Source organism: Entelurus aequoreus, linkage group LG05 (genome assembly GCF_033978785.1).
Source record: "Entelurus aequoreus isolate RoL-2023_Sb linkage group LG05, RoL_Eaeq_v1.1, whole genome shotgun sequence".
Taxonomy (NCBI): domain Eukaryota; kingdom Metazoa; phylum Chordata; class Actinopteri; order Syngnathiformes; family Syngnathidae; genus Entelurus; species Entelurus aequoreus.
This window is the reverse complement of record NC_084735.1, coordinates 62,894,510-62,921,011: the sequence shown is the minus strand read 5'-3', so window position 1 is coordinate 62,921,011 and position 26,502 is coordinate 62,894,510. Positions and strand designations below refer to the sequence as shown.

Here is a 26,502-nt window from a genome sequence, read left to right as displayed (position 1 = left end):
TGTTTATATTCAAATATAACTAAAAATTGTGTTTGGCTTTATAAGTTCTATCACTCTGACTAATGATCATTAAAAAAAAGTCCCTTTGTATATATATATATATATATATATACATATATATATATATATATATTTTTTTTTTTTATTATTTTTTTTTTTTTTAAAGAGTGACAAGTGGACAAACATGGGAATTGTACATTTGACACAAATACATGCATTCCTCTTTATTCACAAAAAACAGTCCAATTTTCTAAACAAATACAAAGATCGGTTATTCTTAAGAGCTGCAGCTACCCGGTAACATAACACAAATCATGAAAATAAAAGAAAGCAAATACAAAATAAAGTAATCTTGTCTCAGTGCGTTCAGTAGGGTAGACTCAGAGCAAGTGCTGTCTCTTAGTGCTATCGGCCAGATAGCATGCTACGGAGCATGCTCAGTAGGGGCCAAAATAACAAACGTAAGGCTGCCAGTTGCACATTAAAAAAAAAACAGTTTAAAAAAAAAAACAAGGGCTGTTGATGGATGACATTTTTGCCAAGTATCAGCTTCTATTTCCTGTTTGGAGGTGGGATTTTACAGCAATTTGAATGTGTGGTTGTTAGGTCAAAAGAGACAAAGTTTTGGGTAACGTAATCATGAAGAGTTCCAAGAATGTTTGCCATTAGCCGCTAGTTTTTAAAAGATATAGCTGTAAAAGTACATTCTCTACACAAGTACTGTATCTTTCCACACATGAACAACATTAACACCAAACACAGAAATAAGTTGATTGTCCACACCTGGGTCTGTCATTTCTGCTTCTGGCAATAAACAGTTCTGTGTTCGAGCGACATGAAGAAAAAAAAAGCTGCTGGTAAAAGGACAAAAGGTACCAAAATGGAAACATAGAAAAAGGAATTAAAGTTTCCATAGATGCTTTTCTTCACGCTTCATTTTTGGTTCAAGAAATAAGTAGGCGCATCCATTACCCCATTTTTTTTCTGCTTTGTTTTTGTTCTTTTTTTTCTTTTTTTTAATAATATTTTCTTGTTGTTGCTTGTTTATTTAGTAGCCAGTGTCCGGAGACAATCCAAAGAGTTGGCATTGCACTTGATGGCAGAGCTTTGGGTAAGGGAGAAGAGGAGGAGAAGTCCTACTGGAACCATCGGAACGCCGCTCCTGTCGGAAGCATCACCTTCTTGGAAGAACACAGAAAAGAAGAAGGGGAAGGGAGACGAGGGAAGAGAAGTTTGTAAGTTACTCATGAAAAGTAAGACATGTTCTTCTTTTATATACAATCTTTGACAGCGACACATTTCCCCCTTTCGCTTATTCAGTTTCATGTGTTTTAATTATGTTATTAGTTATTTTTATCAATCAATTATTTAAATGAGACTTTTATTGCAATAATTCCAGTATTTATTTAAATATTTTTTTATTTAAGTGTAACATTATAAAATCCGGACCGTATTGAGTGCCCAGAACTTTAAATACGCGAACAATACCGCTGAAATAAAGCACAGGAGAGCCATGGTATGTGGGTGCAAAGATGTTTTTTTGTTTTTTTTGTAATAATGCACACATTTCAAAAGTGCTATTTTAATGTTGAGTGTGCATTTATCGGAAAAAAAGAATCTAAATTATGGCAAGCAGTGTTGTTTATTTAAACTATTTTCCATAAATTTCACGTTAAGGCTATAAAGTGGGTTTTGTTTGATAAACCTGAGTAATTGATAGATTAATCAATTACTAAAATAATTGATAGCGGCTGCCCTAAATGAACTGTAAACTACTTTTTTTTTTTTAGCAAAGTATACTGCAAATTGATTTGACTGCATTTTCATAAATACATTTTTTTAATTTCAAACATTAATTCAAACAGAAATAAACACTGGGAAAATAAGCATTTGTTGCCTGTCCCTGCTTAAATTTGAATTTACCATGAAATATAATCATTTAAATCATTCAAAAATGTAAAATGTTTGAGTGACTCCTTACATATTTTTTTTATTTCCACTTTTTCCACTCAGTCCCGTTACTCTAACAGTGGTTCTCAAACTTTTTTTTTTTTACCTAAGAAAACACGTGGCTCTCCAAGTGCCACCATAATGACCAACATTAAATTACAGTAGTGTAGTAGGCCTAAGTCTTCATTAAAAACAAAGAAAATAGTTTTATTTTACAAGTATATTTATAATTTTTGACCGCTGTAACATTACACACAATTTGAACGGTAACACTGTGTTTGAATATCGGGGAAAAAACACTAACTAAATAATGAATACAATAAAATTATCGCACACAAAAGTTAAAGTATCACTAGATGGAGCCCGCGTACCACTGGTAGTACACGCACCACAGTTTGAAAATCATGCTCTAACACATTACCCATTTTAAGAAAAATAAGGAATATTCTAAAAGTCACATGGTCCACAGGTAGTTGCATCGTTCAGATCCTCTGTAAGTGAGTACATGTAGTCATTGACAGAAGATATTTCAACCATGACTGGAGTGGGAGTTAAAATGTTATCATCGTCCTGATACCCCAACAATTGTTTTGACGTTATTTGTGTATTTCTGAAATATTATTTTGTGCATGAATCGCTGTAGTGTGCTTAGTGTCAACGTGCTATTAGCATACATGCTACGAGCTATATTTCATGCATTTGCTAATTCTATAATGAAAACTCACTCCTGTTACTTTCAGTCCTGTTACTTATGTAAGTAATTGTCGCCAGTGGAACTTTTTTACCAACAAAAGTTGCCTTTGATCAGGCCTGGGCAATATTTTGACTCGAGGGGCCAAATTTAGAGAAAAAATGTGTCTGGGGGCCGGTATATCTATTTTTAGGAACACTAATACAAAACCTCATGTCTGATTGAATGCTAAAAACGTTATGACAGACCACCTTAAATGGATTTTTTTTACTGAATGAGACACCCAGAATGTACATGAAAATTAAAAATGTGGGATTTACAATAATAACTTAACGATAAAACACTGAATATTGACAACATATGAACTTCACACCCCCTCTCGATCGACATATTTTACAATCAAGCGAAACGTAATATGAACTATGAAATATGAACACGAAGGATAAAAAAAAAAAACACCTACGATCTGATAAATCACTAAGCTTTAGAATTTTGTTGTAAAAATCTCCTTCTGCATCTGTCCCTGACACCCGCATTTCAGGCTGGCTGATCTGGAAACACTCTGTGGAAACGCTCCCCACCCACACTGCTTGGTGCCTCGTCTGAGCTGCTGTGACTTAGATTACCATAGTATCTAGTATACCATGCAAAATCGCAGATTCCAACCATTAAAATACTTTGTATAGTTCAAGACTTACGGTTATTTCAAAACATCACTGCACATCATAATGGCAGCTACAGTTTCCATCTTAAAGACCTAAAAAAATTATTTGGGAATGTCCGGCAGGCCAGATTAATTTGCCCAGGTCTGCCTTAGATGGGCCAGTAGACAATTGGAGGATTTCAATAAGTGTGTTATTAGATTTAAAGTTGGGAAAAAAGACAACAATGTAAGTTTATTTTGAGAGAGTTATAACGAGCGAATGGCACCGATTCAGTGGAATGGCTTTTAAACTTGGGGGACGGGGTGGGGCGGTTGGGAGAGTGGCCGTGCCAGCAACCTGAGGGTTCCTGGTTCAATCCCCACCTTCTACCAACTTCGTCACGTCCGTTGTGTCCTTAAGCAAGACACTTCACCCTTGCTCCTGATGGGTCGTGGTTAGGGCCTTGCATGGCAGCTCCCGCTATCAGTGTATGAATGTGTGTGTGAATGGGTGAATGTGGAAATAGTGTCAAAGTGCTTTGAGTACCTTGAAGGTAGAAAAGCGCTATACAAGTATAACCCATTTACCATTTTAAACTTCACATGATAATATTTGTTTTCAATAGTTAAAGTAAGTTGTTCAAACAAGTGTTTACAAAGTACAAGGAAGAAGCATTATGATCAGCGTCATGAACTTGTTCAAAATAAGATATTATCCATCTCATTAAGTGAATCATGTCTGATTTAATTATTTATGAGGGAACTGATATATTTAGAACACGTTGGTGTAAATTGTGTACAAACTGAGAACAGGAAGTGAATATATGTGTTAGTAATTGCTATGAAGTGGAAAAGGGGTAGGATTAATTAAGCCTTGCTTCTTCCTACTCCTTAATGGACATGTTGTAAAGAAAAAAAATTAAATATGTAAAATATGTGATGTATCATATCGATGCTGTATACATGTTCGAAATACATTTTAACCAACCGACCAAATATTTTACAATTGTATTTATTTAACGTTGAGCATTTAGTTTTGTTTGACTTTTTTATTGTTTGTATTTATTAATCTGTTTATGTTTTGTATGTTTTCATATTCCCTTTTTGCTGTCATTTCCAACCTTTTTAATAGTTCATACTTAGACTTAGACAAACTTTATTGATCCACAAGGGAAATTGTTCCACTCAGTAGCTCAGTTTTAAAGGATGGAAAGGGTACGGATGGAAAGGATAATGAAGGTATTAAAGGCCTACTGAAACCCACTACTACCGACCACGCAGTCTGATAGTTTATATATCAATGATGAAATCTTAACATTATAACACATGCCAATACGGCCGGGTTAACTTATAAAGTGACATTTTAAATTTGCCGCTAAACTTCCGGTTCGAAACACCTCTGAGGATGACGTATGCGCGTGACGTAGACCGGCGAACACGGGTATGCCTTCCACATTGAAGCCAATACGAAAAAGCTCTGTTTTCATTTCATAATTCCACAGTATTCTGGACATCTGTGTTCGTAAATCTGTTGCAATCATGTTCATTGCATTATGGAGAAGGAAGCTGAGCAAGCAAAGAAGAAAGTTGTCGGTGCGAAATGGACGTATTTTTCGAACGTAGTCAGCAACAACAGTACACAGCCGGCGCTTCTTTGTTTACATTCCCGAAAGATGCAGTCAAGATGGAAGAACTCGGATAACAGAGACTCTAACCAGGAGGACTTTTGACTTCGATACACAGACGCCTGTAGAGAACTGGGACAACACAGACTCTTACCAGGATTACTTTGATTTGGATGACAAAGACGCAGACGTGCTACTGTGAGTATGCAGCTTTGGCTTCTAAACATTTGATCGCTTGACCGTATGTGCGCAACTTTTTTTTGCGTATGTACGTAACTTTTTAAAAATATATAAGCTTTATGAACCTTGGGTTAGGTGAACGGTCTTTTGGGCTGAGTGATTGTGTGTGTTGATCAGGTGTTTGAATTGTATTGGCGTGTTCTATGGAGCTAGGAGCTAGCATAGGAGCTAGGAGCTAGCATAACAAACACGCAGGTGTTTTTATGCAGGATTAATTTGTGGCATATTAAATATAAGCCTGGTTGTGTTGTGGCTAATAGAGTATATATATGTCTTGTGTTTATTTACTGTTGTAGTCATTCCCAGCTGAATATCAGGTACCGTGAGTATGCAGCCTTGGCTGCTAAACATTTGATAGCTTGACCGTATGTGCGCGTCACGTACGTAACTTTTTAAAAATATATAAGCTTTATGAACCTTGGGTTAGGTGAACGGTCTTTTGGGCTGAGTGATTGTGTGTGTTGATCAGGTGTTTGAATTGTATTGGCGTGTTCTATGGAGCTAGGAGCTAGCAGAGGAGCTAGGAGCTAGCGTAACAAACACGCAGGTGTTTTTATGCAGGATTAATTTGTGGCATACTAAATATAAGCCTGGTTGTGTTGTGGCTAATAGAGTATATATATGTCTTGTGTTTATTTACTGTTGTAGTCATTCCCAGCTGAATATCAGGTCACCCCCGGCTCTCACAGCATCTTCCCTATCTGAATAGCTTCAACTCCCCACTAGTCCTTCACTTGCACTTTACTCATCCACAAATCTTTCATCCTCGCTCAAATTAATGGGGAAATTGTCGCTTTCTCGGTCCGAATCTCTCTCACTTCATGCGGCCATCATTGTAAACAATAGGGAACTTTGCGTATATGTTCAACTGACTACGTCACGCTACTTCCGGTAGGGGCAAGCCTTTTTTTTATCAGATACCAAAAGTTGCAATCTTTATCGTCGTTGTTCTATACTAAATCCTTTCAGCAAAAATATGGCAATATCGCGAAATGATCAAGTATGACACATAGAATAGATCTGCTATCCCCGTTTAAATAAAAAAAATTCATTTCAGTAGGCCTTTAAGTCGACAAAAAATGTACCATAGTAGCAATATAAAATATAACATATGTAATATTTACATAATATATATATACAGTATATAATAATAAATACTGATATATTATATTATTATATTATATTTTTATATAACATATACAATATATAACAAATCCCAATTACCATGTACAATATTACTGTATATGTAAAAAGGTCAGCATACCCAGAAATGTTCTCTGTTTTGAACCCATGGCAAAAAGACGATCTTATTTGAAGCTAAAGAAGTTAAGTATAAAACTACATTTGAGTAAAGAAAATATTTAATGTTCATGTGTGCGAACCCCTAATTTAGATAATAATTAAAAAAATTAAAAAATACATTGCAAACTTTTAGGGTTTGTGTCTGTGGTAGCCTGCATCCTTATTTACATGATTAATTAATTGTATCTGTTTGTATTATTGCAAAAAATGCGAATAAAAACATAAATTACATGATTTATGAACACACATTTTACCAAAGCGCTTGAACCTTTGCTTGTTTGCTATTTTAGTTCATAAATGACCCGCCACTCTCGGCATGAGTGATGAAATGTGTATGAGCCATTAGACGCAGGAAAAGGCTTCACACAAAAACCGATAGGCCACATTTATTATTTAGCCACCACACGCGTCGCTCTCCCACGCCATCCTTAATGACGATGCCACTCTACACCGTCAACACCCCCCTCCGCCGACCCTCACTGTGGCTATCTGCACGTCAGAAGTGGCACACATGCGTGCTGCTAGAGGCCCGCCAATCAGGACGCGGAGAGACACTATCAGCAAGGCGGGTGTCCTGCAAAGTCCAATTGGGACACGCGCGAAGGGAGCCTGGAGTGAGGCAGGAAGGACTCATGCACCCACACGCGCTCTCACACCAAATCCAATATGTGTCACACACCTCCACACGCACCAGTGTGTTCCTACGCCCTCAAAAAACAGCGAGACGATGGAACTGAAATCCCCATGCATGTTGCATTCAGGTGTCTATCGGCGCCCAGTCATGAAAGGGGTATAAAAACAAGTGCAGTAAGTTAGATCACATGCTTTGTGTTAACCTCATCCCCCTTGACTGTTGCTAAATCACATTGGCTAAAGATTAACAGGTTAAATATTAATGATGTTAAAAATAAAAACACTGGGTAGGCAAAAATATGTCTATTAGTGAAAAGGTAAATCAGTGTGCGCTGGGGTTTAAAAAAAAAAAAAAAAAAAGACGCTTAGTTGTGCTGCTTGTAAAACTTTAGGCCTATCTACAAATCCCAGCTGTCTTTTTAACATTGTTCTTTAAAAATAAGTACACCAATTAGGTAATGTGTTTTGTGTTAACCTTCAGATCAAGCATAAAACTCCACATCTGTCCAGAAAATTTGAATATAGAATATTGCGAGTTTGTATAGTGAACATACAAGACAACTTGTCTTTTATTAGTAAGTAAGCTAACAAGACTCCTAATTTAGCTGCTGACGTATGCAGTAACATATTGTGTCATTTTCCATTCTATTATTTTGTCAAAATTATTAAGGACCGGTACTTTTCAGAGGCGGTATAATACCGAATATGATTCATTAGTATCGCGGTACTATACTAATATCGGTATACCGTACAACCCTACTGATTCTTGTTAGCATGCTAACATTAGTATGCTAGCATTTTTTGGAGCCAATTTTGTAGGCATTCACATCAGTCATACTTTGCTACCTGATGCATGTTACCTTTTTCAGGTACACAACTCAAGAGTAATATATTTTGGTACTTGGCGCGTAATTAGCATTTTAGCCATGCTAGTTTAGCAGGTATACACTTCAGCATGTTAGCTTTTTTAGCACATTTTGCTCATATTTTTTTCACATTATTTCTACAACAATTGCATTTTTGGCACAAAAAAAAATACAATATATATAACTAGTTTTAAGGTGAAAATGGCCCGCACATTCTTTGATTTGTCAGTATGTTGGAAAAAGTGTGGGCATGCCTGTTCTAGTACTTTCTTCCAAACAAGGAGGCGCTAGCAAGGGAGAGCAAAACCCTAAACCACGAGGTGAAAATGGAGTTTAAAAAGACATTTGCACCACTTAGAATGTTGACTCTGTAAATTAATCATTTTTTAACATGTTTAAAAAAAAAATTCATATATTTTGTCATTTCAGATCCTTTAGTATAGAAAATAAGCTTGTATAGTGTTAGCCTAGCATGCTAGCTGGCTAACTAGTCTTTGTGATTGTAGTCAAACCTTTTGTGAACCTAATGTAATGTTTAACTCCTAAACCTGCATAGTCTTGTAAGAAAACACTGTGAAGCTAGAACATAGGAAAATAACTAGAACATGGTTCTTAACCTTGTTGGAGGTACCGAACCCCACCAGTTTCATATGCGCATTCACCGAACCCTTCTTTAGTGAAAAATAAGATTTTGGGTTTTTTTTCAAATTCAAGACAAAGTTATATGTTTTTGGTAACACTTTAGTATGGGGTACATATTCTAAGTAACAACGACTTAATTTAGAGTTTTTTGGACACTAGGGGAACATATTCTAAGTAATAAAGACTTAATTTAGAGTTATTTGGTTAGGGTTAGGGTTAGAGGGTTAGGGCCAGGGTTAGAGGGTTAGGGTTATAATAAGGCCATGCCGAATAAGGCATTAATAAGTATTTAATAATGACTAGTTAAGAGCCAATATGTTACTAATTTGCATGTTAATAAGCAACTAATTAATTGTGAATATGTTCCACGTACTAAAGTGTTACCATGTTTTTTTTACTGGTGCACAAAATGAACCATGCATGATCACCTTGTTCAAAGAACAAAACCAACACAGTGCATAAACTCACAACAAATTACACACCTGCAAATCAGTCTGACTTCTGCTGTTACCGTATCCGTAATACGCAAATAGGGAGAAGTTTTTATTTACACGATGAGCCCGACTCACCGAACCCCTAGGGTTCGATCGAACCCAGGTTAAGAACCACTGAACTAGAGAGAACAATGTTAAAGTTAACACTTTCCCCTGTTAATTTCAAGATTCACCAATGCATTGTGGGATAGTCTTGCATGTCCAGTAACAATGCAACATTAACCTTTACTATCAGTTAAATTGTATAGAACTCTCACTTTTATCAACCCATGTTTGAGGTCAAACTAATTTAGTCACTTGTTAAGACATGAATGAATGTACTCAGAAGATTGTGACACATTTTTTTAGACAAATTGCTTCTTAAGTGATAATAAATATGAACCATAAGGTAAACTTCGCAGGCAGCATATTGGCAGCATCATTTTATGGTCTGTGTTGTTAACCTCTCATCTGTCTCTGTGACGACCTTTCTACAGAAGCACTTAGCTGGTGAGACAGCCAGGAGGACAGCAGCAACATCTGGCGCCGACACAGATGTAAAAAAAAAAAACCCCGGTAAGGTCTGGATTTACTGTGTCGTAATACATGGCAAGAAAACACATTCATCAGATGAACTTTAACTGTTACGTTTCCTCATTAAACATGTGCAATCAATAGAAAGTGGCAGCAAATAGAAGGAAAAACATGTTTTTTCGCTAGCACTGTACTGCTTCAAGCAGATGGGATCTGTGTGTTTGAATTGGCCAATTTCTAAAATCAATGGTTCCCCTCTCAATGAGATGAGCACGTTGTCTTAGCATAGAACAAACAATTTGCCACATCACAGAATATAAAAGTGGGCTGTGATGATAATGACATCCACTCTGAACTAATTGTCATGATGGGACTTGAAGTGCATGTTATGCAGAGACATTATTTTAGCCAATTAAAGCCATGCCGAACTATGTGTGTTTCAATCACTATAACCGGAAAAGGGGGAATTTTCAAACATCGGAATACAACTCCAATAGACCGCCAGCTGTCTGTCAGTAGAGGCCACACATTAATAACACCCTCTAGATCAAACATGCGGCCCACGGGTCGGATCAGGCCCTCGAAGAGGTTCAATCCGGCCCGCCAGATGAGTCAGTGTAAAATTGAGATGCATTTTTAACTTAAAGAAACTGTTTTTATACATGTGTCCACTGGATGTCGCAATAGCAACTCTGTTAGGCAAGCAAATAGTTTATAGAAGAAGTATACCAGGCAAGAGCTACACGGTAGCGGGGCTGTGACTCCTCCCCCTCAACCCAACGTAAAACAAATAGGAGTAAAATAAACATTTGGTAACCTCACTTAAAATGCTGTATGAGACACTGCACATTGATATAGTTCTGTGAAAATGATTGTCTTCTGTGCAAATTTAAATAAAGTGAACAGTGGAAAAGACAAAATGAGCTAGTTGATACATAGAAGAGTTTTTATTTTTGCTTTATTATGTTTTTTGTTCAATCCTAGATGGGCTGTGACTTAAAGTTGAATTGCTTTGTAGATACACTGAGATTCGGTCTAAATTCATGGTGTTCTTCATGGTGTTTTTGAAACCGCACCATTTTTTCCCTCAAATTTTCAACTAACTTGAAATGTTTTGTCAAGAGGATTATATGTGATATGTCCTTTTTTTAGAATGTGCTTGTTCTATTTTGGGCTGAAGTAAAGCAAAGAAAACAATCTGAAGTTGTCGTAGTTGTATTTTTAAGTTATTATGCCATGATTTTACCTGTCCGGCCCACGTAGGAATAGATGGTTCTCCATGCGGCCCCTGAGCTAAAATGAGTTTGACACCCCTGCTCTAGATGTAATTTATGACTGGCATGAATATCATATTCTCTCTTAACACAAGACATCTCCACACACTCAACAGATTCTTTATAAGTAGTATTGTTCGGTAAGGAAGTGTACTGAAACTCGGTACCATAATGGCACCAGTGCAAACGTAAACGTTAGTAACCAGACCGAAAAACTAAGGAGATAGCAGCCATATCAGAAATATAAATTAATAGTTACAACTGATTAAGCAGAATAGGTCAAATGAATACTTACTATTAATTTAGGGTCCCTGAAATTAAGCAAAATGAGGAAATGTCAACTGTCTTGAAGGTGTTAGGCTCGTTTTTCACACGCACAAACGACGGTGAGCATCTAACTGAGGGGTTTTAAAGGTACGGCCCGGGGGCCGGATCAGGTCCGCTAACAGGTTTTATCCGGCCCGCGGGATGAGTTTGCTAAGTATAAAAATTAACCTGAAATTGTTTTAATGAAAGAACAGCTGTTCTAAATGTGTCCACTGGATGTCACAATAGCAATTACTTGTATCTTTGTAGATGATGCTATATATGTACAAAATAAACCACATGATGTTAGTACATCAGTCGAGGAAAATGATCAAACTACATAAATAACATACTGTAATTTGATTTTGATATAATTTTTTTATCATGATAGATTGAAAATTAACGCTAATGAGTTGACTGATGAACATTATCACATAATGTATTCGGAAAGTATAAATAATGACAAATAAAGGTAGAAAACTATTAACCGCAACATGTAAGTGTCAAAAAAACCAACAACTATATGATTTGTACAATTTCAGAATGGGCTTGTTCTATTTTTAAACAAAGAAAACAATCTGGAGTTGTCTTTATTTTTAAGTTATCGTGCCGTGATTTTACCAGTCTGGCCCACTTGGGAGTACATTTTTCTCCATGTGGCCCCCCATCTAAAATGAGTTAGACACCCCTGATCTAACTAAAAGGTTCAGGCCAAAATGCGGGAAAAGTTGCTTGTACTTCACCTCAAAAGATGCTGACTCACCAACCTACAAAAATTGCTTCTTTTTTCTTCACTCATTCCGTGTTCTGTTTTGCTGCTGGTTTTACCCTGATAATTAAAAGTTTGTTGTGGATTGGTCAATTTGTAACTTGTGCAGTAATATGTGATGTTTTGTGTGGAGCTGACTGCCACAGCATCAGTTAATGGGGATCCCTTTCAAATAAACAAATAGTTTAAATATTATTTATAATATTGAATTATTTCAGTACTATTTCTTCATTTTGCATTTCACAAAACTCAGCATAGTTTTTGGGGGAAACATTTTTTTTTTTTTTTTTTTTTGACCTTTTTTCCAAAAGTATCAATCTGGGACAAGGGCTGCAACTAACGAATATTTTAGCGATTAGTTGACTAATTGGATTAAAATCATAAAGATGATTACTTCATTCAGATACAGTAATTATGCTGTAACTGCTGCTCATTAGGCTGCTACAAAAATCAAAAATAACTTTCAACATTTTATTAATTTTAAAGCAAAGACAAGCAAAGTGCTATTAAAAACTAAGTATAACATTTTTATGAAAGCAAAGGACAGTCAATAAAATTAAAATAACACCAAAGCTATCTCGCTTCCTCCAAAAAAAAGGAGCATTTTGTGAGGATGAAGTGTTTAGAAAGACGCACACAGGTATATAGACAAAGTTTAGCTGGCAGACTTTGACTAAAATGATAGTTAAAGGTATTTTTCACACAAGTGCATCACTCTGTAGCTGGCTAGCTAACAAGTTAACTATCTCACTGAGAGGAGTTAATGACCGCATCTACCAGATGTCCCACACGTCTCAGCTTTAAACGCTCCCGCTTCACAGAACATGAAAAGCAAGGTCCGCTTCGCAAATTGAGCGAGTTATTCATAAGTTTGACATATTTTTTGTTTTAGTTTGTGGGGTTTTTTGCGGCGTTTTCAGCCATTTTTCTCTTCCAGTTGCTGTCAGTCGCCGTTTTATGTCCGGAAAAACCTGAGTGATGTTGTCACCGACTATTAGGGATGTAACGCTAGTATAAATACCGCGGTATTTCGTTGTCAAAGTCGTCTCAATAGTATCGTGACGTGTGACAGTATGAAACGAAAACTTGGTGAGTTTAGTTTTTTTTTTGTGTATTAGCGTTGGCCGGATCTGTAAATAAACGACATCTCCCAGAATCCTCTGCGCAGCGCAGCACTGGTGAGGTGTACAAAGTGAAGTGTGTTCATACTCGTCATAGATGACATGAATTGTTTTTTGGACATGAAATCTGTCCTTAACCGGTTGAGTTATGTTGCTAACAAACAAACAAACAAGCCCACGCCAAAACATAACCTCTTTGGCAGAGGTAAGGAAGTCATATTATTAGTTTAACTTTCTGAGAAACAACATTTTACAGACTGATATAAAAATGATCTCTGTAGAGGACACTGTTTTCCATAATGTAAAAGTTGAAACACACTAAACTGTACATTGTTATTTTACACTTGTTACACTGGATGTTTACCGGTACATTGTTACTTTAAAGACCACAACTGTAAGTTATTCTTTTAAACATTTGCTTGAAACAGTAGATGTTCCTGCACAATTATTTGCACTTAGAAATACTTCTTTGCAGTAAAATGGTAAATGGTTTGTACTTGTATAGTGCTTTTCTACCTTCAAGGTACTTTTACCCTATTTCCACATTCACCCATTCACACACACATTCACACACTGATGGCGGGAGGTACCATGCAAGGCCCTAACCACGACCCATCAGGAGCAAGGGTGAATTGTCTTGCTCAAGTACACAACGGACGTGACTCGGATGGCGGAAGCTGGGATCGAACCTGGAACCCGACCGTCCCTTAGTAAAAAGGATGATTACATTTTTCAATTACAGTAAGTGTGTTTATCCTAAACATTCCAGCCACTTCAGTTTACACACTAAGGCATTTTTACTAAGCTTTTTTTTTTCATATGCAGTATATATACCAGGATAATATCGTACCATGGCTATAATACCGTCATAATATCGTACTGTGAGATGTTGAAACCGTTACATCCCTGCCGACTATTATCGACAAATGAATCTGTCTGCAACAAATATTGTTTTAGTTTTTTTGTCAACAAATTGTTGCATTCATATTTGGCATCGTATTTGATCATCTATAAACAACATCCAACCCAAATATTATTTTAGTTTTTTGTCAACAAATTGTTGCACTCATATTTGGCATCATATTTGATCATCTGTAAACAACACCCAACCCTGATATTAACTCCGAGTAACTAAGTGTTTTTTAATCTGGTTTGCGCTGATGTTGAACTACAGCAAAGTTAATCAAAATATTACATAAGTAAGATGCTGTGCAGTTCTACAGATATATATATACATATAGTTAAATTGATACCTAATAGGTTTTTGGCACATCATCGCAAAACAGGGGTGCCTCCCAGAGTGCACCTTTTGACATGGTAAAAATAGCTTCTGTTGCCAACATCGCGCTTTAGGAAAAATTATATCTGTGCACTGGATTTTCCACAACATCACAAAACACTACAGTTGTACAGTGTGTGCATGAAATGAGTGTCTCCATAGGCACGGCACATGTACGACAGGCAAAATCCTCATTTAAAGGGGTCATATAACGATTTTTCTTTTCTACATTTAATTTTGTGGGCGGCCTTATTTACGTGCCTCCACTCCGACTGTGCCTTCTCCCCGTCAGCCATGTTGTAGTTTTTAGCCCTTTCATATGGAGTCTACTGACAGATATAAATTAGAACTATACACTAATTTGCATGAGAAATGACAATAGCAGACGATGCATGTGCATGTATGAGACAGTCTGCCTCAGAACCAGATGAAAAGAAGGAGCTGATTGACTACAACGTCGGAAGACAATGGCGCAAAAATCTTCGCTTAACTTCTACCATATATGGAGATATCTGCTAACATCACATTTGCGAAAATGGTCACAAATTGAGCAAATTCAAAACGGCTCGTTTGGAGAAAGTATGAAGGAGGGCAAGATTGCTTTATAAATATCTCTGCGGCTCTGCCATGCCTCCATGGTTTGATTTCAGAATTTATGGATTTAGGCAGATATTAAAATAGGGCTGGGCCGATAAAACAATATATATCACGATAGACATGTAATCGATATAAAAAAAAAATGCATTGGATAAAACGTTTGCGATATATAATATGAAGAATGGTTGGTTGTATGAAGAAAGGCATGCTAAACAGTCAATCACGTAACAGTAGTAACTATCAAGTTTGGTTGCGCCATCTTGCTATCTCACTGTTGATTCTCTGCATGAAGTGAGAGGAGAAACTAAAAATAAGTGCTGCAGAGACTGAAGAAATTGTAGATAAAACAGGAAGTCACCTCGACAGTCCCGCAGTTTTTGGGGATTTTTTCAAACGGATCGCACCCATCTTTTCTTTTAAACCCTTGTCCGTTCCCTATTCGGATGTACAGAAAAAACAGGTAGGGACTTAAATGCAGGACTTTATAAATAAATTAAATAACAAAATATAACAAGTGTCAAATTAAAATTAAAAACTTTATCCAATAATATCTAAATAATAATTAGTGAATAACATAAATTAATTTACATACTTAAATAGGAATAACAGACCAAATTAAATGTTACACAGTCCATGTAACTTCCTGGCAGTAAATCTGCAAAAATTGTTCTTCTCGGATTTTCTTATGTTTACACTTTGCACTACTCTGTTACACTTTATTAAGCATTTTTCCATGGTTGTTTTGTCATGTCCTTTCCTTTCTGCCTTGGTAGCTGAAGGGATTATAATCAAAGGATATAAAAATGTTTACATTTAATATATTTTCATCCTGGTCGACATTATCCATAGTTATCGATATCGACCAATATAAATACATTTTTTTGTGATTCAGTTTTTAGCGATATCGCCCGGGCCCCATTCCAAATACACAAAAACAGGTACCAATAAGTAAGAAAAGTTGGTTTTGCAAAATTGGACCCCTTTAAATAAGGCGGTCTGCAACACTTTTGCACTTGTTCTTAATTCTACACGCAGTCATAGTAGATCTGCCGCAACATACTCACTAATAGTACACACATAGTTTGCACACGCTATTTAGCACTTATTATTTGGATTACAATAGATCAGGATTTACAGTGGTTTACTGTCATTTAACATGGTTAACTTACTTTTTACTCTTGCATGTATGCAACAGTATAGACTCAATTATGAAATAGTATTGGACAAATTGTATAAATAGGGAATAATAGGAGTGATAAATTAGTGGGTCAAAAGTTACCTAAAAGACAGAAAACAGTTTATGGAAGGTAACAATAGGAAATCTGCCTTACATAATATTAGTTGTGGAGTGCCACAAAGATCGGTCCTAGGACCTATACTGTTTCTCATGTATGCCAATGATATTAATGTGGTTTCCAAACTGTTTAAGTGTATTTTATTTGCAGACGAGACAACCTTTTTTTATTCAGGACGGAATATTGAAGATGTGTTAGTGGTAGTTCAAAACAAATTTATTAAAATTAAAAGATGGTTCGATGTTAAAAGATAATCCTTGAATACTGATAAAAATACATTTATGATTTGTTTGTAGTAATAGGAACAGTGTAGATGCCTCATATGTCGAAGGAGTTGAAATTCAAAGAATGCAAGAGATCAAGTTGTTGGGTGTTATAATTTATGTGCATTTGTCATGCAAATCACATATAAATTATACAAAGGTTAAAATATCTAAAACTATTGCTATTTTATTAAAAGTTAAATAATTGCTATATCAAAAAGCATTGTATATTTTGTATAACTCACTGATTGATCCATATCTAACGTACTGTATTGAAGTGTGGGGTAGTGCCTGTAAAACATATTTAAATCCAATCTTTCTTTTACAAAAGAATGCTATAAGAATCATTCCTAGAAATGCAAACAGGGAACCCACAAACCCAATATTCAAATGGATAAAATTATTGAAATGTATGAATTGGTAGAGTATAATATCTTAAAAATCATGTACAAAGCACATACAAAAACTCTACCAAACAACATTCAAAAAATATTTGTTAAAAGAGAAAGTAATTTTAATTTAAAAGGAACTGAGATCTTTAATAAATTGAGATTTAGAACAGCGACAATGAAAATAAGCATTTCAGTCAAAGATGTACGTTTATGGAACAAACGGGGCAGGGGAACAAAACAAAGTAAATCACTTTTCACTTTTTAAAATCATGACAATGAAAATATATGATTTGGAGTAAATTATTGTTTCCATGTTTGTTAATTTTGTTGTATGTTATGAAATAGGAACATTGCCATAATCAGTTTTCTGAGTTGAACAACAAATGTAACTTTGTGAATTAGGGGGAAGATATTGTACGTTTAAACTTATTTCTGCTCCTTTTCATTCATGATTTATTTTAATATGTTTTGACCCTGAATGAATGAAAATAAATGAATGAATGAAATAAAAACAAAAATAGAAATGAAAATGGAAAATGGACTGACCAGCTAAATGTTTGTAATGCCAATAGTTTGATCATTACACAGATTATGTCTGTCAGTCTGATTATTTTTCTTTTAGTAAACAGTGGTGCTCTACACAACAGTCCTCTTTCTCCTCCTGTCTTCCAGTTGCAACTTGTCCCTCAGTCTGCCCTTATGTCCTCATGTCCTAAATGTGTCGTAGTGCCAGCCAGCACGCCTGTCACTTTGCATGAGCCGCTGCTGCCCAAGGTTTTGTAGGGAGGAAAGTTGATGAGGGAGTAGACTATGGGCATTCTGATCAGTCCAATGTTGGCCTATCGACTCCAAACAGCAACAACAACGAGTCTCTTGATGTCGCTGGTGCTTCAGATGATTTTATTGTGAAGTTCCAATGCAACTAATAGTTCATCAACACTGCAGAGCCTGACACCACTGGAGGCTTTTTCCACGCCTACAACCAACCAGAACGCACATTTCCCCATCAAACGTCACATTCTCAGAATAAATCCAGACGTTTTCCGCCAGCGAGCGGCGAGGTGGCAAAGGCCTCTTGCATGCAAACTCCCCCTCACTTGCCGATTTTACGCTCCTCTTTGAGCCGCCATGAGCCGTCAACACCCTTAAAATAGGCACAACGCTCGCTGGACTGTGCTGGTGTATTGACGTGTACGCTGGGAGAAGACACGCTCAAGTAACCTTTCGATGCAAATGCAGTAAAAAAAGGAGGCCTGGCGATTTTATGCGACACATACATGTAAACAGTGTCAATAATCTAAGTCAGTTGACTACCTGACAGCAAGGTATGCTTTACACTTGAGTACTAGTTCCTTGCTGTTAAATCAAATCTAGAGACAAGGTGCCACGTCACTGTTATCTCAGCGCCTAACATTTGTATGGCGACCACCTGAAACGCTGACCAATTGTCCTTCTGTGACTGAACATTCGCTCATTTAAGTCAATAGGTACACCGTTTTGATTCATATGAGAAGTAATTTTGGCATCACTCTATCAAATGATCGTAGTTTTTACTCACAGTTAATGTACTAATATAATATGAGCGTGTTAAAAAAACAGTACAAATGTATGGTGTTAAAAAGGCATTAGGAAGAAGAATCCTGAACCACAGTATCTGATATAATTATACTAACCTTTTTTTACAAAATAAGGCATTTTATATAATCTGTTTTATGTTTATTACAGAAGTTATGCCAAGTATATTCATTATACAATGCTTAAGTCAAATGTATGTTTATTAAGCATTTGAGGTTTTTTAATATACAGTATTCTGTACTCAATTTCACCAAACAATGTTTCTGTCAACAGTAACTACTTTATTTATTCATGTATCCATCAATTTGTTTATGCCTTAGTTATTTTATAGTAATGCCCATCTACCAACGGTTAAATCTATTTTCAGAAATCTATTCTTTTCTTTTATCATTATCAAATTATTAACTGATATACAAACGTATACTGAACACGGGAAGCGAAAAAGAAGGGGTATGATTAAATAACCCCTACTTCTACCTACTTTTCGGTAACTTTAAACATGACATGATTACCTTGTATGATGATGTGTTTCTAATATGATGTATTGACATATATTAAAGTATTAAAAGTAGCCTTGTAAACAAGAATGTACAAGTTGACTCTTACATTAAAATAGGCAGTTGCTTGAGGAACATTTGTTTGCTGCTGGCTTATTTGCATCACACACTAGTTTTAATGCTAACATGCTAACAGCATCATCCCTTACTTTTTTCCCATAATAAACAGGAAGCAAAATGTTTGTGATCGCTGGAGGAATGCATCGTGTGTGATCTATTAGAAAAAACATAAACTTTTGTCCAACCCACTGGCTTGGGACCAATATGTAGTAGGAACCAACTTTTCATGTTTGTTCCGTGAGATGCTATAAAGTGCTGCACTATGCTATTGTCCTAAAGCTACTGTCAGTGATGGGCATTAGCAAGCTACATGTAGCGAAGCTTGGCCGTAGCTTCACTACTTTTTGAACAAGTAGCGATTCAAATAGTCACTTAGCTATTTTTAAACCCATGTAGCGAGGTTGCCTAGATGAAAGCAACAAGCTACAAAAAGAGAAAATGGACTGCGAACCCAGGCCCCCCAAAAATACGGAGAAAATACAATGACCTGGACGAATGAGAGCATCCTTAGATACAGAGAAAATTCATGATGATTCGTTGATGATTATAAGTCACATTTGCCTCAGGTTAAGTTCTTCTCAATTATTTTCTGTTACACCACCCTTAGTGGGGATGATGTTCGAAAACCGGTTCTCCCAATGCTTCGATAAGAAAAGAACCGATTCCATGGATTCAAATCTAATTTTGAGAACCGGTTACAGTTATCGAAGCCACTATACCGTTTTTTTGCGACCATTGGGCGCACCGATTTAAAAGGCGCCGTTTCAGTTACGGGTGCTATTTCTGTATTTAACGCATAAATAAGACGCAGCGTATTTTTGGGCGCAGGCATGGTTAAACATTCGCTAGCTTAAAACATACGCTAGCATGCATGGACGCTGTTTTAAAAAGGCAGCAGGAGCAAAGCTGAGTTCGGTTGTACTTTATTGAAGTATCTATCAATGTACTCACATTATTTTTTGATCAATCCTCATCCACAAATTCATCAAAGTCCTCATTTTCTGTGCCCAAAATGAACAGCTGGGCAAGTTCTCCATCAAACACGCCAGATTCCCTCTTGTCATTTTCAAAGTCAGTCTCGTTGTAAGTAAAAGCCGACTTCTCTTGCCCCGTTGTGCATATGGATTCGCTACCATGCTGGTCCCCTTCTTCTCCACAGTGGGCTTTACCGGGATGTCGAAAGTGAGCGGCACCTCGTCCATGTTGGTGATGTGTTTGTCTGCAATTTTTTTATTTACAACGCACATAGCAGCACTATATGCTCACTGGGGGCGTGCTTTTAGCGTCCTCTCTCACCTGAAACCTTCACCCTTTAACGTCCGCATGCTGTCCTCAGTCGCGTCCGCCTTTCCTCCATACAAACAGCGTGACGGCCCAGTCACATAACATCAATGGCTTTTGGAACTCAGTGCACACACAAAGTGCACACACAACAACCTATCTGGATTTGATAAGAGATTCGATAAGGAATCGGTTCGATAAGAGGATTCGATAATGGCATCGACATCGATAATTTCTTAACAAATATCATCCCTACCCCCTAGGGGAAAAAAAATACCTTGCGCCTCCCCTCCACTCTCCACTGTGACTATCAATAGTATAATTTGTCTATAAAATTGCTATAAATATACCTCTGCATCTCATTGTAAGCTTATTAACATTAAAGGAAACAACACACCAGTCTTTCCTCGTCTCCCACCGTGGTTACAATGAAGTCAAGTGCTACATACGCTTCATCATATTTTGGTACGGCAAAAAAAGCATGTTCCCCGAGGTCATATGTGCCCCCCCCTTGCATCTCACTGTGCCCCCCCAGGGGGGCCCGCCCCACTAGGACTGGGTTAGGGCAAAACATTACGGACTGGCCAATCAGAGGCAAGATAAGGCGGGTCCTCGAAACCAGGATGCAAAATCATAACAGACATGAAATCATGTCACATGACGACAAGGGAGTCGGAGACAGAGGGACGCTTCAAGCTGAGGACTCAAAAATAAAACATACCGTATTTTTCAGACTATAAGGCGCACTTAAAATCCTTTCATTTTCTCAAAACTCGACAGTGTGCCTTATAACCCAGTGCACCTAATTTTGGTTGTGCTGACCGACCTTGAAGCTATTTTATTTGGTCCATGATGAAAAGATAAGTGCAACCAGTAGATGGCAGTCACACATAAGAGATACGTGTAGACTGCAATATGACTCAAGTAAACAACACCAAAATTGTATATGTTCCATTGAAAACATTACACACAGCGCTCAAAAATCTATCAATATGTTTTAATACGACTTTCGTAAGCTATGAAGCCGCACCGCTGGATTGTGCTGTGCTTCAACATACGAGTATTATTATGGTGTGTGTATAAGGTAAGACATATTATCTGGCGGGGTTTTTTCGCAATATTATGCAAAAACAACTTTTCTGACCTTCTGGTACCTGCTGATGTGTATTTGGGATCTGCATAAGTCCTGAAAATTTGCACAGATCCGCATTTGTAGTCTGTAGAAACACCGTAGTCGATAAGCTTCTTCTTTTTCTCTATCTTCTTGTTATGGGACATTCATTCTCCACTGTTGCCATTTCTAATATAAAGTAGTGTAAAGTTCTTACTTATATCTGTCAGTAAACTTGCCATGAAAGTGCTAAAACATACCGGTATAGTGAGCTTACATTATTCACCCAAGGAACTTTAGTTATTAGAGTTCCGGCCGGACGTTTTTTCACGGGACACATTCCCGGTGTTGTTGTTGCACTAGTGAGCCGCGGATGAGGAGATGCTGCTCCGTTATAGATTTAAGTAAAGTCTGAATGTCATTAAAACAGTTAGCTCCATCTTTTGACACTTCTTCCACTCCCGTCCTTGCACGCTACACCGGTACAACAAAGATGATGGAGAAAAGACGCTGCCGAAGGTGAGCCACGTAAATAAGACCGCCCACAAAACGGCGCATCCAGAAGTGACTGTCAGAAAGCTGCTTGAAGATGATCTGTAAAACATCCTCTATGCAACATTTTGACCAAAGAACCACCATTACATGTTATGTAGACCAGTGGTCCCCAACCTTTTTGTAACTGTGGACCGGTCAACGCTTGAAAATTTGTCCCACGGACCGGGGGATGGGGGGTATGGTATTTTTTTTTGTTTTTGTTTTTGTTTTTGTTTTTGTTTTTTTGTCATAAAAAAATACCATCATGTGTGCTTACGGTCTGTGTCCCTACAGACTGTATTGGTCTATATTGATATATAATGTAGGAACCGGAAATACTGTATTAATAACAGAAAGAAACAACCCTTTTGTGTGAATGAGTGTAAATGAGGGGCGAGGTTTTTTGGGTTGGTGCACTAATTGTAAGTGTATCTTGTGTTTTTTATGTTGATTTAATAAAAAACTAAAAAATAAATTATTTTTTAATTTCTTGTGCGGCCCGGTACCAATCGATCCACAGACCGGTACCGGGACGCGGCCCGGTGTTTGGGGACCACTGATGTAGACTACAAAGAAGTGCTTTCAATTTAGAAAAAATAATAATAATATGCCCCCTTTAATGCGCCCTATAATCCGGTGCGCCTTTTGTATAAAAATAGACCTGTCTAGACCCGCTCATCGGCAGTGCGCCTTATAATCCGGTGCGCCCTATGGTCCGGAAAATACAGTAGTTGAAAACGGCAGAGGGATTCTCTCCTGCAGATTAGATTTTTTCTTTAGAAATGAAGATTAAGTGAAGGAAACCCACAATAATGCATGTCCTTGGCCATATTTAGACAAATGTATGTGTTTAGAGAATAAAATGCTCAAAACCTTAATTTTTTGTTGTTTACTCTGTAAACCAAAATCATAACTGCTCTCTTCATACAAAACACCCAACACAAATTTAGGAACACTAAGGAGAGTTGAGTTCATGAAAGGTTTTACTGCACATAACTATTAGCAACTGTTCCTAAACAACACACAAGTCATTGTTTTTTTTGTCAAGATATGGATGGATGCTGGGTTTTTTTTTTTTTTTTTTTTTTTTACTGTAGGCAAAGAAAATTAATAACATAATAAGAGTGGGACAAAAAAAAAGGCAAAATAAAGTATTCACAATACAGTGGGGTGCAAGGACCCCTAGAGGTAGTTGTTATTGGCTGTATTTGTACACTCTCAATTACATTAACAATGATATTATACATGTGGGTACATAGATATAAATGCCGTTAAATGGGGGTCTGTAGCTTAATGCATCTCATACTGGGGGTCATATATATATATATATGTATATATATATATATATATATATATATATATATATATATATATATAAATATATATAATAATATATATATATATATATATAAATATATATATATATATATATATATATATATATATATATATATATATATATATATATATATATATATATATATATATATATATATATATATATCAGTGGCGTGCCATCACTAGAGGCAGGGGAGGCACGGCCTCACCTGCCATCATGGAAAGAAAACAAAAGTAAAAAGAAAAAAAAACAATTAAATTGTTATATGTATCCAGTGATTATACTAAAGTTATTTTCCATTTAACTTCACCAGTTTTAGATTATTTTTATTTTTGTTTTCACATTTGCCGTTCAAATACTGAGAAGAGACGGTGCGGTGATCAGCAGCCAGTTGAGGCACGTCACTGATTTGTGCCTCAACATGGATTGTGCACAATGACTCGGCTAACTGCTGGCCTGCTGTGCAGTGAGACTGTATTGCTATATGAATTATATTATACATTTCCATAGTTTAGTTAGCTGAGGTATATAATGTACAGTGTATTTTGTCAACAACTGTATGTGTGTAACGTATTTTTAGTGCTGAGCGATCATAAAACTGGAGGCTCGTCTCATAACCCCGCCTCCTGGTGCCAAGCATCTCCGCCGCAGAACGCACCTCCCGACGGGAGCGCCGCGGCCACACCAACCAAAGCCCACACCCAAACCCTCCACGTGCAAGACCGAATCCACCCAAAAAAAGTCACTTAACAAGAAGCCAAAAAGTGCAAAAACAACAATGCATTCTCGCGCGGCGCGCCGGAGGAGCCGTGAACAGGGACACAACATTAGGTACACCTGCAGACTGCTAAGCGGATTTCATATTTCATTCATTCACGACTCTTCCAACACGAACACCACTGTTCCCGCACTTATAAGTAAAGGTAAGACCATAATAACGTTTTTTTTATTAAATGTGTTTTTTTGTGTGGTACAGTTTGTAAGTGTAAAGTTAAAGTACCAATGATTGTCACACACACAATGCTGTAAAAAAAAAAAAAAGTTGAGAAAACGCAAATTTTCAAGGCAACATGATGCAACAATATTTTTACGTTTTCTCAACTTTTGACTACTGCTGGCCAGACACTGTTTTGGTAGTTAAACATAGTGAAACCTTATTTCTGAGTCTGACTAACTTAAAAACTATAATTATTTTTTACAGTGTACCAAAACAGTGTCTTAGCAGTAGTCAAAAGTTGAGAAAACGCAAAAATCTTGTCGCATCATGTTGCCTTGAAAATTTGCGTTTTCTCAAATGTCTTTTTTTTTTACAGTGTAGGTGTGGTGAAATTTGTCCTCTGCATTTGACCCATCCCCTTGTTCACCCCCTGGGAGGTGAGGGGAGCAGTGGGGAGCAGTGGGCAGCAGCGGTGCCGTGCCTGGGAATAGTTTTTGGTGATTTAACCCCCAATTCCAACCCTTGATGCTGAGTGCCAAGCAGGGAAGAATGCTGGTATGAGCTTTTAAACATAACCCGTTAACTGCTGCCAATCAAATGGTGAATAAGATACTCTTTAGGGTTCATATGTTTGTAAATCTGACTGTGATGAAGTCAGTGCCTCACCTGACATGAACCTCACCGCACAGGTGTTTTCTGTGTTGGCAGATGTGATGTCATTGTTCTACTTTTGACTTGTTTCTTTTCTTTCTCTCAACAATCTATGACCAGTATACCTGTGTGCTCTTTTACATTGACCGTCCATAAGCCACCATTTTTTTCCGCTCTGTGTTGACTTTGATGTCAGTCGCCACCTTAACACCAATTTCTAACGACAGCTACATTGTTTTTACAAGATCAACCCAGATGCGGGAGAGTAGTGCGGCTCTGAAACACTATGGTGCTTTTGCTCTGGCATTACTAGAGAATTATACCACAGCGTAATCCTTTTAATAACATTCATTATAATACTGTTATGCTAAATGTGGCTAATTAAATTACAAAGAAACATAAAGAGGGACACAGGCTTTACACATTTTCTAAATATGATGACAAATACAATTTAAATGAGTATAGATCTCTAGGTAATTAATGAATTAGCACCGACATACAGTATCAGCCAGTCAGAATACTATTACACGCTGCAGGTTTATGGTATCATTAAGCCTATTTCATATAATTGCAAATGCGGCCGACTGTGACGTTGCGAGCTACGTGATGACCCATATCAGCATCAGTATTTATGAATATTCAAACCCTTTTGTGTTTGGCATCACTGCCAGGTTAATTACTAGGACCCCATCAATTGCAAATCATCAATTAAGACTTAAATCCCCTCTGGTTACAGTAGCGGTGTACATTGAAACAATGAGTCGGTGTGCAGCTGAGGTGTTTGATTATGACACCCAATCACAACAAGCGTTATCTGAGGGCATGTCACATACACTCATTATACACAACAGGAACACTATTTAGACAGAAGTCCTAGAACACATCTTCTAATTGATCATTTAATCAAGAGTTTTATTAGAAACCTGATCGAATCTCAGTCGACTTTTTTTGACCAATTCTAAGCTTCCATCACAGTTTGAGAAAATCTATGTTCTGGTACAACATGTCCCTGGAGCCCCAATACATCTGTCCATTATAGTGTGTATTTAGACCAAATAAATCCCTTTATTAGCAGACATTACTCCTTTCACACAGGAACTTAGCAGTCTTTATGTCCTGGCAAAGTGATTCTCTCATCAACTGATAAGGAACGTCGATTTTCTTTTTAGATTGGAACATCTGCCAAAATTAATTTCACGATCGGTCATTCTGTCACCACAGACACGCTTGGTTAGGCCACAGAGAGCGACGGAGGGAAAGGGCAGGACGTTTTGTTTTTTTTTCTTCCCGAGGCCATTTAGATGAGCAGGACTGTCACCGGAGAGAAGGACAGGGGGCAGCGAAAGAGAGGGGGGGTGCGGGTGGGGGGGGGGGCACGTGTGCCACGCTGACACCTGGTGCTCCAGATGACAGGTCCAAGGCCAGATGGACCTTATTACATGCACATGCACGTACTTACGCACACGTGTACGCTTACTCACAAACACATATTTTACACAATGACCATCACTTTGCCAAATAACGCAGTTTTTTTTTTCTGCTTAATTTAGCCAAAACATTTG

At 37.2% G+C, this 26,502-nt stretch overlaps 1 protein-coding gene across 2 annotated transcripts in view; it reads right to left on the bottom strand.

The window, feature by feature from the left end:
• Window positions 1-218: 218 nt before the first annotated feature.
• Window positions 219-26,502, bottom strand: part of LOC133650867 (CXXC-type zinc finger protein 5-like) — a 43,951-nt gene continuing 17,667 nt past the window's right edge. Inside the window, exon 3 of one of the 2 annotated variants that reach the window (XM_062048591.1) lies at window positions 219-1,181. In XM_062048591.1, coding sequence (XP_061904575.1) covers window positions 1,137-1,181 — 45 coding nt within the window. In that variant the 3' untranslated portion in view covers window positions 219-1,136. The remainder of the gene's footprint in view (window positions 1,182-26,502) is intronic. The other variant, XM_062048592.1, reaches the window with a different exon arrangement.